At 55.7% G+C, this 13,776-nt stretch overlaps 1 protein-coding gene across 6 annotated transcripts in view; it reads right to left on the bottom strand.

The window, feature by feature from the left end:
• Positions 1–13,447, bottom strand: part of ADAMTS10 (ADAM metallopeptidase with thrombospondin type 1 motif 10) — a 19,769-nt gene extending 6,322 nt beyond the window's left edge. For 2 of the 6 annotated variants that reach the window (XR_002126781.1, XM_019667620.1), the window contains exons 1-15: positions 13,170–13,440; positions 10,869–10,948; positions 9,393–9,579; positions 8,808–9,154; positions 8,303–8,459; positions 7,116–7,333; positions 5,552–5,635; positions 5,313–5,458; positions 4,833–4,876; positions 4,585–4,690; positions 4,353–4,499; positions 4,027–4,168; positions 1,049–1,156; positions 508–653; positions 353–416 (exon numbers count right to left, since the gene is read on the bottom strand). Coding sequence is in view for 5 of the 6 variants with exons in the window: in XM_019667620.1 (XP_019523165.1) it covers positions 353–416; positions 508–653; positions 1,049–1,156; positions 4,027–4,168; positions 4,353–4,499; positions 4,585–4,690; positions 4,833–4,876; positions 5,313–5,458; positions 5,552–5,635; positions 7,116–7,333; positions 8,303–8,459; positions 8,808–9,154; positions 9,393–9,480 (1,797 nt within the window). In the remaining variant the exon portion in view is untranslated. The other 4 variants (XM_019667624.1, XM_019667623.1, XM_019667621.1 and 1 more) reach the window with 4 other exon arrangements.
• Between the last annotated feature and the right edge of the window lie 329 nt (positions 13,448–13,776).

Below are 13,776 nucleotides of genomic sequence, written 5' to 3'. Positions count from 1 at the left end.
CATTTGTATAACCCCATGCCCTGCTGTGCCTCCAGGACCTATGGGACTCACTCCTCTTCCCAGGTCTCCCACCCACTGCCCAGGGTGGGAGTGCCCATGTGGAGTCACTCAGCCCCTGCAGCCCCTCCCCTCCCAGGAAGGAAAGCAGGAAGGCTCTCTCTACCGGGGGGTGCAAGGGGGGGGAACTGGGCCGAGAGGGAATTGGGGGTGGGGTATGTGTAGTGGGGCAGGGAAGGGAGGGGGCAGCTGTAGCAGGTTCCAGAAAAGGCAGTCCGTCAGCACCGGCTCCTTGGAAGCTGACTTATGCCTCTTTTCTCCGAAGGACTGGGCTTGGGGTCCTGTGGGAACTCACGTCGGTGTTGCAAGAGCGATGCCGCCGTCTCTCTCCCAGGCAATACTTGCCCCCGATGGTTGGCCTGGAAAGGGTGGGAGCACAGGAGAGAGATGGGGCAGGGGGAGTAGGGGGCGCCCCTCCAGCTCTCCCTGCAGGAGATCCTGCAGACTGACCTGGGGCTGTCGCAGTGACGGCTGGAGGAGGACACGCCGCCGCCGCACGTCCGGCTACAGTCACCCCACGGGGTCCACGGGCCCCAGGCCCCATCCACTCCCTCCGGTCGTGACCCGAAGGGGACGCACACCCGCTTGTAGCACCACTGCGGATAGGATGGGTGGGGTGGGGTGGGGTGAGCCCAGCTTGACGGATCCTCGGTGCTCATTTCTGCACCCCCTTCACACCCGAGGTCTCAGCACTCCCCGGATGGGCGGAAGTGGGAGTGCGGAGGACGGGTTTGAGGACCCGGATATAGTCAGGTAATATGGGGGCGTGACCAGGGAGCCATTCTTCAAGGAAAGGTCGTGGTTGAAGCAAAGGGTGTGAAGCTAGTACTGGGACAAGCGTGCGGGCGTGGCTAGAGACGGGGTGGGGGTGTGGCCTCCGGCAAGGGGCAGGGCCTACAGGAAGGCGTGGCCAGAGCCGACCTGGAACTAGAGGCACAGCACAGTTGGGCGTAGCCCAAGGCCAGGGGGCGGGGCTTTGGCTGGCGCTCACCCCCTTGTCGATAGTGTGCGTCTGACACAGCGTGCCCTCGGCGGCCGGGATGCTGTTAGTGATGCACCGGTTGCTCTTGCTCAGACACCACAGCTCGCTGCAGACCTCCTGCGGGCCAAGGCGCCCGCTCAAGCTCGCCTTCCTCCCTCCGGAGGACCCAGGCGACCGGCTGGCTCACTGCCCAGTCGGGGCCCCAACGTTCCTTTCCTGAGTCTCAAGGAATGTTCTTGGATACTCTAGCAGGGCATGGCCTGGGACCTCCTCTCTGCCTAGATGTACGCTGCATTTATTGAACACCAATGTGTGCCATAAACCGTTAGGCATCATTATCGCCCATTTTACTGCAAGAAAACGAAGCCTCAGACACGTAAGGTCACACAGCTACTAAAAGGCAGCCTGGATTCGAACCCAGACTGAAGGGTGTATAATGGAACCCCTTTTCAGTTCAGCCCCGGGCACCTCCTGAGTTTTTAGAAGGAAACGTGGGACCCGCTGAAGAATGTAGAAGAATAATTCTAGATTCCTTTTTGGGATGGGTGAAGCAGCCCATGGAAGAGCAGCAGTTCTGAAAAATCAGGCATGGAAGATGGCTCAGGTCAAGGGCCCTACATCTAACTTTTTTCCCAGCAGGTGGTTCTCTTTGTTTCCCTCATCCAAACTGGGGAAACTCCCAAAAGTTTTAATCAATGGGAGGAAGGGAGAGGACAAGGCCAGGCTGGATCTGTGTGGGATGTTCGCTGCTCCCTCCAGTGAAAAATCAGCCTGCCTTCCGTCTGAATCCTGCTTGGACTGGGCCAAAACTTGGCAGCAAGTCCTATGCCAGTCCCAGGATGTCACTCTGACCATTTAGGTCCAGATTAATATCCTTGGTCAAGCACACTGGGTTGAAGTGAGACCCTCTAGTTACATCCTGCCCTACCCCTAAGGTCCTTCCTTGTGAAGTGGGGAATCCTTCTGTCTCATTTTTATAATTATGTGTAATCTTCTCTTTGAACCTAATCCTTCCAAGCTTTGAATATTTGGGATTGGACCACTCAACGGCTGTGGGAAGGGACCTTTTCTGGGTCAACCTCTGAGAGACACCTGCACACACATGAAAAGTTTGGAGGGTTGTCCTCAGACCTGCTTCCTCAAATATCCTCCCAAGTTTCTGCCTTCTGCCGCTTCAGAGGATACTTCTCAGCTAAAAACTCAGGTTGGTTTTCTGGCTTCACTTAGCTTGTGTTCTGGCTATTTGTAAAAATATCACATGCCCCAGCCCCACTTCTGACACCTCTTAAGGAGAACTGCCGATTCCTGTCCTGCTTTTCCGTCCCTCCACAAGGATGCACTGTGGTATACCAGGATGGGTCCTAAGCCACTAGGGAGGTTTCAACTCGAACACTCACTTGCAACACATTTCCACTCTCTGAGTCTCAGTTTCTTCATCTACAAGTTGGGCCTTGCCTACATAAAAGGCTGAGAGGCACGTGACAGAGTAGATATGAAAGGGCTTGCACAAATCCTATTATTGAATAACAGTGACCATAGCAATCTTTGGACCAGGCACTAGGTAGGCCCAGCTCCTTACACATATTAATCGATTTACATGTAGTCAACAATGCCCCCTTTTACCAGGAGAGCCAGGAACATGTTCCTTGGAAGAATAAAAGGGAGAATCAATTCAATAACAGCTAGCACTCATCCATGCTTGATATTCTGGCACTTCCTCCCCTCCACCGCCCCTTTATAAAATTTGGAGTCACAGAAAGACCTGGATTCAAATCTCAGCTCTGCCAGGTTCTTGAATTGTGACTTTGGACAAGGCACCCTCCCTATACCTCAGTCTCTTCATCTGTAATGTAGGGATAATAGGATTGTCGAGAGTTTAAGTGAGATAATACATATCACATACTTAGCATATACTGAGTGCTCAGTAAATGTCAGCAATAGTCATCATTGTTAGGATACCTGGGACACAGCAGATGCTCAAGGTAGTTTCAAATTCTTTTGGAATTCATTAGAGGGTGCTGTAGTTACCAGTCAAGTTAGGGTGTGGGAGAGCGAGAGGAATGCCAATTAAATATGAATTGATCCAAGGTTTGTCTCCTTGTCTTGTACTGGAATGAAATGAGGGCATTTTAACAGCTGCCTACTCCCTATTTTGAGTTAACGTGGCCTTAGCTTGGACATGGCTTTGAAAATTCTGAACTTTTGAGTCTTAAGTGTGAAGGATTGGGACTGGGTCCAGGCTACTAGGGCTGAGGCTGTGAGGTGGGGAGGGTGTTTTGGGAACTGGGGGAGGTGGGCAGTGGAGGGGCAGACACCAGGTGAACCAGCGGCACCTGGTGGCTGACGTTGGAAGCCAGCAGGCCTCCAGCTCCCTGCGGGGCAGGGGGAGTAGGCCCCCAGCTCGCTTCTTTATGTACAAATGGGGCTTTGGGAACTGAGTCTAAATCTCAGGAAAGAGTTGGGGAGTGATCAGGAGACTCCGAGTTCATCCAGCCAAGGACTGGGGCCAGGAGATCTTGTGAACCAGTCAGTAGGGGATGTGGGGAGTGAAGACATGGTGTCCCTGGAAGGCTCTGTCCAGTTCTTTGCCGAGTGGGGAAGATGGTTCTCCCCCAGGGGAATTATTTCCACCAAGTCTGGATGTTTGGTTAAAAATGGGCCAATTAGGGGTCTTGGGACTTTAGCCTTGCCACAGCCCACAGGTGGCCTGATATGCTGGACAGAAGGTGACCTCCCAGGATTTCTGAGCCCAGCCTTCAAATGGGGTCTGGAGAACTAGGAAATACCATTTTTGTCCCCCCTCATCTTGTCTGATTGCTTGTGACATTTGTATAACCCCATGCCCTGCTGTGCCTCCAGGACCTATGGGACTCACTCCTCTTCCCAGGTCTCCCACCCACTGCCCAGGGTGGGAGTGCCCATGTGGAGTCACTCAGCCCCTGCAGCCCCTCCCCTCCCAGGAAGGAAAGCAGGAAGGCTCTCTCTACCCCGTATTTACACTGACGCGATTTGACTCCATGCTGGAAGCGGCACTGCTCATCTGCATCATAGGCCTGGCCGGGTGCCACCGTTGGGTACACGAAGTCCTGTCTGGGGGGCCGGTTGTTCAGGCAGAGACCCAGGCCTGAGCTACGGTGGGAGAAAAGCAGCTGTCATGCTGGGGGGCTTCAGGCCAAGAGCTCAGGTGCTCTGGATGGGTGGCGGTCCCAGGGAACAGCTCTGCAGGCAACACAACCCTGATTTCCAGAGGCATCCCCCACCCCCGCCAACATGAGTGTGAGCCTCTGGGTAGGACAGGTGGGTCTGTCCTCACTCCAGAAAGCTGGTGATATAGTCGCGGCTGCAGGAGGACCACACGAATGGGTTGGTCTTCATGGTAATGTGGGCTGCCATGAGCTTTGCTGGGTCCTGGCCCCGGGCCCCGCAGCTATTCCCCACGCCATCATGGTTCATGCCAAACCTGAGGAGAAGAGTGTCGGTTCTGTTGGGTGCCAAGGAACCTGCCCGGGCCCTCCCGGCCTTGCCTTCGTGTCCCCTGGCCTCACGTGTGTCCGATCTCATGGGCGATGGTGAACGCCGTGGCCAGCCCAATGTCCTCATTGATGCTGCAGCTTCTTTCTCGCTCGCACATCCCTCCCACGGGGGCCAAGCCTGGGGAATGGGCACGTGGGGCGGAGCTGGGGGCTCAGGGCTGCTAGCTGGCCCTGTCCACCCTGCCGGGGCCACCCCTGAGGGCCAGGGCCACCCAGCCCATTGCCTCTAGAGGTGCCTGAAGCCTAGGGGGCGTGGGTACCTAGTGTGCCGCAGGGTTTGTTCTTGTAGATGCAGATGTCATAGCTGTGGGAGGAGAGGGGGCAATGAGGAGGCTGGGCTGCCTCCCTAAGCCCTGATGATACCACCATGCCCATTTCTGGGGGTTAAGTTCTGCTTGGGAGGTGCTACCTGCCTCTCACCAGAAGCCTCATGTTCTGCCCCAGCTGGCCGTGGGGATGCTGGGGTGCATGAGTGACTGGCTGGCTGACTGACTGACTGACTGAATGAATGAATGAAGGAGAGAATGAGTGAAGGAGTGCATCAATGCCCAAATGGCCCAATACCCGCCTCCCCACATTCTCAGGCTCCCAGCTGTCCCTCCCATCCCTGGCACCTGAGGGGGCAGCTTAATAATCCCAGCCTCTCCGTCTCCCAGCAGGCAATCCCTGCTTGGATCTGAATGGTCCCCTGGACCACTTGTTCCCCCAGCCCAAGTCCTGTAGCCCTCCCCACCCCTCACCGCGTGATGAGCACTGCTGTGTCATGGTTGGCTACACCGTTCTCTGGAATGGCATTGCCGTGGCCACTGTGGTTCACGATGGATTTCTGCCACTTACAGAAGCTGTCCAGGGACTTCCCGGCATGGTGGGTGATTTCCAGAGTGGGCTGAGGACAGACAGAGTGAAGGGCATGGGCGCCAGCCACCCTGGGGAGGGCAGGCAGCGTTGGTGTGCAGGGGAAGGGGTGAGGTTCCCACACCTGGTCCTCTGTGAGCAGGATGAGCCGTGTTACCAGGATATTAATGATGTTTCCCAGACTTGAGTCCTGGAAAAGTTTGGCAACCTGACCTCCAAGAAACAAGAGAAAAGGAGTCTTAAGAGGGGCCCAGAGTAGAAAACAGAAAGAGAAACAATGACAATAGCTCACTTTGATCAAGTAACGACTGTATGCCCGGCCTCAGGCTAAGCCTGCTGCATACAACTTTGCATGAGTAGGTACTATTATCATTCCCATTTTACAGATGAGCAAACTGATGCACAGAAAGGTTGTAAACACAGATGGTAGGTGTCATAAATGGGATTCAAGGCCAGGTAAGCCTGCCTGCAAAGCACTGGTTGCTTACCATATATTTCTTTCTGACTCACCCTTCCTCAGCTAGCCTGTTTTCTTGTCCTCCCTCTGTCCCCTGCCCACCACCTGGCTGCCTTGAGTGTGTCTGCCCAGAGGTGGCCTGAGGGATGTGTCTCATTCTGTGGCTGTCTGAAGGTACCAATTTGAGCATCACCACAGGAAAGTAGAAGTGTGGGGGCAGGAAGCTCTGGAGACAGTGGTCAGAGGGAAGGAGGAAGTGGCCCAGGGGTGAGTGGGCACAAATGATGGAGGCCACACAGAGCAGCGGTCTTGGAGCCCTGGGACATCACTGTCCCATGTGGAAACCCACAGAAACCCTGGCAAGGTTTCAGGAAACTTTGAAAGCCCAAGGGAGGAATGCAGGGCTGGGGCAGAAAGTAGTGGAATCAGATTAGATGTCATGTCAACACACTGGGACATCTGTCTGTCAGCTAACCTTTTTCTTTTCCCTTTTTGCTTCACTGAAACAAGAGCACCACTCATTAAGCCCTTACCATGTGCCAAGTGCTCTGTCTGGCTGCACTCCCACCAACTCACCCTCTGCTGTATATACTATTATAACCCCATTTTACAGAGGGATGCACTGGGGCTCAGAGAGGTCCGGAGTCCTAATAGAGATCCCACATGGGCACTGAGTATAGATCTGAGTGCGGGTCAATGAGGTGAGCTGTATGAATCACAGGTAGGTAACTGAGTGATTACCTTGAATGAGAACTCTGCACGCATACAGATGTGTGCCCATGTGTGTACTGACAACCTCAACAAGTACCTGCAATCTGCATGCTTATTTTTATATAGCAAACAATTGTACAACACCTACTGTGTACCGAGTGCTGTTCTAAGTGCTTTATAAATTCACTGCATCCACCTCAGTCTTATGAAGTGGGTACTATTATTATCCTCATTTTACAAATGAGTAAACCAAAGCAGAAGTGAAGTCACTTGTCCCAGGGCACACAACTAAAACGTGGCAGAGCTTTCAGCCCAGGCCATCTGGCTCCAGAGCCCATGCTCCTAAGCACTACGCCATGCTACCTCTTCTCACTCTTTTCTCATCCTGTCCCCCCTCCATTCTGTTTCTCTGGCTTCAGGACAGGAATTGGAGGTGCGATGGTGACACCCCTTTTCTTGACCTCTGGAGGCTGGCTCCAGGTTCTCAGGGCTCCATGCCCAGGGAGGGGGAGGCACTTACAATGTTCATGATGGCCAGCACGTACTGTTCCACATCTCGGCGCCCGTGGTAAGCCACCATCATCTTGTCAGCCACCACCAGGGTCTCCACATAGCGCTCTCGGCTGACCGAGCGCTTCAGACCCGGCTGAACACGCTCTGTTTCATTGCCCAGGGGCCTGGCAGGTGGCGGCTTCAGGGTGCGCAGCCACCACGGCCGCCCCTTCCATGGTTTCTCATCTGGATGGAGAATTTCTGGTCATTCAGCTGTTTGCTGCTATGGTCCAACTCCCTGTCTGCTAGTCCATCTGCCCAACAGGCTGTCAAACACATTGTTCTTTTGCTACTGGGTATTCTGGTTCTATTGTAGAAATGCTCCACTACTCGGAAGTCTGGTTCCACAATGACGTGGCTACCCCACTGCCAAATTGGTTGGCTGAACAGCCTCCCAGCACCCGACGACAGTCAGCATAATGTCCATCCCATTACCCGAATGTACGTGTGTAGCAGCCTGACTCACTGCCAGAACTGTGGGCTTGTATGACTTCTTGGCTTTCCAACTATGGAACTTTCTAATCAATGCCCTGCACAACTCAACTGTGTGGCTATAGATGGTCTGACTGCCCACCTGAGTGCGATACCATCTACTTTTCTATATGTATAACCGATTGTGGTTGTGTGTCTGTCAGTGTCCCACACCCAGACTCTCAGGTTACGCAACTCGTTGAATGGCCCAGTGCTCTTCATTGCCACTGGACAGTCCTCAGTTTTCTAGCTGTGTGATGGTTCTGGTAAATATTTTATTGTTGTTTAGCTTTCTTACTCTCCATTCCCTAAACGTCTGACCTTCTGAATGGTGGCGGAGCCCTTCTTTTGCCTGGTGTTTTCATTGTGCAGCTGCTTGGTATCTGTTACAATCTGCCTGCTGCTTAACTGGTCAGACTGTAATCCTAGAGATGAATGGTTTCACACCTGAGCACCTGTCTGGCTGTCAAGCTGCTTAGCCTGTCTCACTTACCATTGGGTCATTGGACTATGGCAGTGATGGATGGACTGTTCCCTTGCCCCATTGCCCTGCCGTCTGACTGATATCATTCCTCCCCTCAAGTAGCTGCCTGCTGACTTTCTGGATGGAGAGACACTGCTGCCTACCTCTACCTCATGGTACAGATGTATAGCCCCTTTGCCCATCCCCAGAGACAGATGTACCTCTCACTCCACAGGCTGTGTCCAGGTAGGGGTGACGCAGGGAGGAGCGCTTGTACACCACATGGGGGCCACTTTCCTCTGGGCCCCGGCCTCCCTTGGGCCCACCTTGCAGGGGCTCAATCAAGTATTCTTCCTCATCTGCCACAATGAGGCCATGCTGGGGAGTGGAGAGTCGGACAGAGGGCTTGGATCAGGTCCTGGTCCCCAGGACCCCTGGGACCCTAACTTTATGATTTCATTCCTTCTACCTTACTAGGTTTAGATTGTTATTCCTTTTCTAATCTCTTGAGATTTCTAATCTCATTAATTTTCAGGCTGACCCAAGACTATACATTTTCCTCTAAGTAGTGCTTTAGCTGCATCCTAAATTAGCTAATCATTTTGGTTAGCTTGAAATGCTTTAAAAATTTTGCCTATGAGTCCCTCTCTGACTTATATTTAGAAGTGTTTTTAACTCCCAAACTCATGGGTAGTTTCCCCCTGCTTCCCAGAACTCTCTGCTCACCAGGCCCCCACAGGTGCTGATGGCCACATGAGAGCTGCCAGCCTGGCCCTGCAGATGGCCAGCGTAGAGGCAGTGAGGCCGAGCGGCCCTCTGCCAGGCCAGGCCCTCCCGTGTCCAGTACTCCACGGAGACGTGCCCTGCCAGAAGGCGGGGGCTGCGGGTCAGGTTCAGCAGGAAGTGGGTGCTGGGTGCGGCCACCTTGTAGAAGAGGCGGGACTCTGCTGCAGGCCCTGTGCCCCGACGCTGCCTCCGGGGGGCAGGGGGCGAGAAGGCCAGCAGTGCCCCATTGTGGTCCACTCGGGTGGGGAAGGTGATCTCATAGCTCTCCAGACTGGACAGGAATTCATCTGTGGGTGAGGGTCAGAGGCCTGGGGTGGGCCCTGGGAAGGACCCCTGTGTCCTGGCAGCTTGGCAGGTGATGTTGGCCTCAACTGGCCCCTGAATCCAGGTCACAGGCTACAAGACTCTGGCCTCAATGATCCCAGGACTTTCCCCGCCCCCACCCCCATGATCGCTATCCCAGTCCCACTGACTCTTCCTTGTCTCCTTGCTCCGTCCCCACCATCACCCCTGGATCACCCCTACCTTGAGACCGGAAAGCGTGCGTGACCTCGAATGTAAGGCCCAGCCCCAGGGCGAGGGCCCAGCGGAGGATCTGGCAGGCGGGAGCCATAGAGGCCACGTGTCCACATGTCTCTCCCCAGCCCTGGCTGCCGGCAGCCCCCACAGCGCCGCCTTCCCTGTTCACAGCCTGGGCAGCATCACTGGGCTCCTGGGAGGGAGGAACTAGGTCGGGGGTGCCTGATCCTGCCACCCAGCACAATCACTGCCAAGGCCCCTCTCCAGGCTGACGGGGACCTGCGGTCCCTCACTCCAGCCCCAAGGATGCCCAAGGCATTTCCCCTGGTTTAAGGATTCCAACTGCATTTCCTCACCCAGCCCCGTCCCCACCGCCTACTGTCCTTGCACTCGTAGGACACTTAGGGACCTTGGCTTCATGAGTACCTACTATGTGCCCCCTACTGGCCTGAGCAATTTCACACCATTTCATGTCATTTCCCAATAACCCTGAAAGGATCCATTCACTGGGTAATGATATACATGATATGGACATAGTCCTCTCTCTGCCCCTTTTTGGGCTCAGTCTCCTGGGAGCGACCGATGACAGAGAAGTAAATAAAGAGATGAACAAATGAGAGTAGTTCAGATTGTGACACGTTCTCTAAAAGAAATGATGTGGAGGCTTGGAAGCAGAGGTGTGAAGGAAGACAAGCCACCAATCATGTGAAGAGACTGGAGATGGTGCACCAGGCAGAGGAATAGCAGGATCAAAGGCCCAGGGATAGGGAGGAGCTTGGTGGGGACCCAGGGCCACAAAGACCTGTGTGGAGCCGGGCGGGAGGCCAGCAAGGGGAAGCTGGCATGGGACACACTGGAAGGCTGGTCAGTGTGGATTTTCAACCCAGATTAAACCTAAGGCCAGTGCTGGGTTCCTCCCACTTTACCCCCACCATTCCAAGGGGCCATGCCTTTAGATGCTCTGCCATGGGTAAGACTGTTCACCCTGCCAGAGTAGCTGGAAAGCCCTACATGGTGGTCTCTGACCCCAGGACATCTCCTCCACCCTGCATTTCCAGCTCAGCCCTTAGTCTTGCTTCCTCCCCTTCAGATTCTTTCCGGGAGCTCTAGGCTTCCTCAGGCATCTGCCCCAGGCCAGCCCGCCAGAGACACCACTTTGGGCCACCACCCTGTGCCAAACCCCCCTCCCCCCTCCCGTCTCCAGCCTCTTTCTCTGTGCAATTTCCCCCTTAATCACACACTGTCTTGTTTTCTTTGCAGCCTGGCCAAGTCTGAGAGTTGATCCCCAAACAGGGCAGTTCAGCTCCAGAGGGACAAAGCCAGGTTTTCTCTAAGATGCTGATTTAGAAGCCAACATTTCCCGCTTCTGCTTGGACCCCTCCAGTGATGGGGAGCTCACTCTTTGGCACTCTGTGACCCCACTGCTCCCTTTAGTTGGACTGATGTTTACCCCTTGGGATTTTTTTTTTTTTTTTTTTTTACCTTTTGGGATCTTCAGTTAGTGGCGCAGTGTCAGACCCCTGTGTGTGAGCCTCTCCGGGCCTCTGCCTCTTCTTTGGAGCCTGGACAGGGAGAGGGCAGTGAGGAGGAGCTGGGCTGGGTCTGGAGTTCAGGGGTCACTGAGAAAGCTGCCCTTCTCTCTGGCCCTGGTGAACCTCCACTTGGATTTCATCCTTTCTGTTCCCAGCACCACCCCCTGCAAAGCTCCCCCCTGCCCTCTTCTGCTTCCCCCCCATCTCCTATTGTCTCCTCTCCCCTATGCCATCCTCAGAGGACTTGACCAGCTCTGGGATCAAAGTCCTTCCTGTGTGGGCTCCCCTGGGCCCCCTTCTGCCTCAATGCATCCTCCTCCATGCCAAAATGGCAGCATTCTCACTGTAAGTCAGGCTGGAATGCCCCTCCCCCACTCCTGTTCCTCTTGTCCTTCCCCCACTGGTGCAGAATCTTGCTTTCTAAGTGTCTCTGTGGCTCTTGTCCTGGCTGCAGTGTCTTTGGGCCTCTCTTCCTGCTCTCCCCCAAACCTTACCACTTTCCTCTGAGGCTGGGCCCCTCCTCCCAACAACCCTTTTGTGCTTCCAGATCCGGTGGGGTGTGGGGGACAGTGTTGAAGGAGCCAGCATAGGTGGGTGGGGGCAAGGGAATGGGGACGGGAGGAGACAGTCTTGGAGGCTGAGGGCACAGAGCAGAGTGTCTGCTGGGGCAAGGCAGGGAAGAGATTCTGGGGCAGTGGCCCAGCCCATGGGGGGTAGCTGGGAGATGTGACATGCCCACGGCACTGGGGGGACCACGAAAGGGTCAGGAGGCATGGGGGTGGAAAGATAAGGCTGGATGGGGATAGGGGATCCCAGGGCCTGAGCCTGGTAGGGGCAACAGATGTCAGCAGGGGATCTACACTGTGTGATGTGTGTGACTGCATGTGACTGTGTGTGGGTGTAACTGTATATGTGACTGTGTGTGGTGTGTGTGCCCATGTGACCCTGTGTGAGGCTGTGTGTGTGCCCGTGTGGCTGTGTGTGTGTACCTAGGCCTGGCCAATCCCCTAGCCCCTCCTTCCAGAAGGCACGAGGGTGGTGGCCAGCCTGGGAGAGGGTGCCAGCAGCTAGAGGAGGAAATGCAGGAGGAAAAGGCCCGGAAACAGAGGCTCCATCCCCTCCCAGGGATCCTGGAGGGACCCATGGCTCCACACCCAGACCTCCCGGGCTTGCTGGGGGGACAGGGCCTCTGGGCTTCCCTGTGGAGGCCAAGACGGCGGCTGCCCAGGCAGAGGCCCCACCAGTCCAGGCCGCCAGCCGGCTCAGGGCGCTGCACATCTGGCCAGGCAGGCGGGAGGCAGCTTCTGCCCAGCCAGCAGACAAAGGCCAGGCCTGCTGCCCTGCCGGTCCCCCTCTACCAGCCGCTAATTAAAGGGTGGGAGCTGAGCAGGGCTGGAGACACCCTGAGAAAGAGGGCTGTGGCCTCGGTGACCAACTCTGGGGAAGTGGGCGGCGCCACTCCCACACCCTGACACACAAACACACACTGGCAACAGGGCGACCACACCTGCGCAGCTGGGGACCAACAGTTGGATACTGCATACCCACAAAGGATCCCCCCCACACTCAGTACACCCTCACATATAGAAACACACAACTATACACTACCCAGACTTATGTGCACACATACTTACACACATACACAGACAGTCCAGAGACAAACAGACACATACACACACACCCAGGCCTACACACACAGACTCACACATTCACACCAGACCAAGGACAAAATCACCAACTCCCACAAACCTTGACACACACCCTAGACACACTTACACATAGGCATTTACACACACACAGGCATTTACACACTTTTTACATTCAGACTGACCTGGAGACACACACACAGATGTTTGGAGACACACACTCATCTAGACGTTGACATACACAGCAGACACTTTATTCACACACGCTGGTTTACACTCACACTTAAGCAGACGCACAACACCCCCACACAATCACACACACATTCAAACACACCTAGACACTCATAGGCATTTTCATGCGGACTCACACATGCTGACACGCGCATTTATACTTACGTGGATGTCCACACCCACGCATCACACACACACACCAGGCACTCACTTGAACTGTGTCGCACACGCTTAGGGACATCGGACACCAACACAACCCCCACAGGGGGACAGTCCAACGTACGATGGCCACGACCATCCCCGTCCAACGCATACACACAAAGTCTCCCGAAGTCACGCATCCCCGCCCGGCCCGCGAGCCCCGGCGCCTTTACCCGCGGCCGGCCGCCAGCCCGCCCGGGCCTCAGTCCCGTCTCTGCAGCCGTCTCGCCGGCCTGCGCAGGAAGGGAGGGAGGGAGCGAGCGCGGCGGCGTGGCCGGGGGAGGGGGCGCGGGGAGGCACTTCCTGAGCCGCCGGCCAGGGTTATAAAAAACCCCCAAACCGCGCGCCGCCAGAACCCCGCCCGCTGCTGCCGCCGCCCGGCCTGGGCCGCGGGCTGGACTCGAGCCAGGGACCCGGGAGCTCCGGCGCCCCGCCTGGCCTGGCTCCCCGCTGTGGGGGTGGGGAGGATGGGGGAGGGAGAGAGTGGGCCGGGAGGAGTGAAACGGGCGGGGATGATGAGCGGGGTTTGGGGGGAGGAGAAGGTGGGAGGGTGGGGAAGGGGCGAAAGACTAGTTGGGGGATGGGGAGGGAGGAAGAATTGGGTGGGGGTAAGGGGACCTGGAGGAAGAGGGGAACCGGGTGGTTGGGGGAGGGATAAGATTGAATGGAAAGCGGGGAGAAGGTGGGAGGGCTTGGAGGAAGAGGCAAATTGGGTGGGGAGGGTCAGGGGAAGGAATGGAGCTCCAGGGACATGGGAGGCGGGGTGAAGGGCTGGGGGAG

The sequence above is a fragment of the Hipposideros armiger genome, unplaced genomic scaffold (assembly GCF_001890085.2).
Source record: "Hipposideros armiger isolate ML-2016 unplaced genomic scaffold, ASM189008v1 scaffold_502, whole genome shotgun sequence".
NCBI classification, from domain to species: domain Eukaryota; kingdom Metazoa; phylum Chordata; class Mammalia; order Chiroptera; family Hipposideridae; genus Hipposideros; species Hipposideros armiger.
This window is presented reverse-complemented; position numbering and strand designations above follow the sequence as displayed.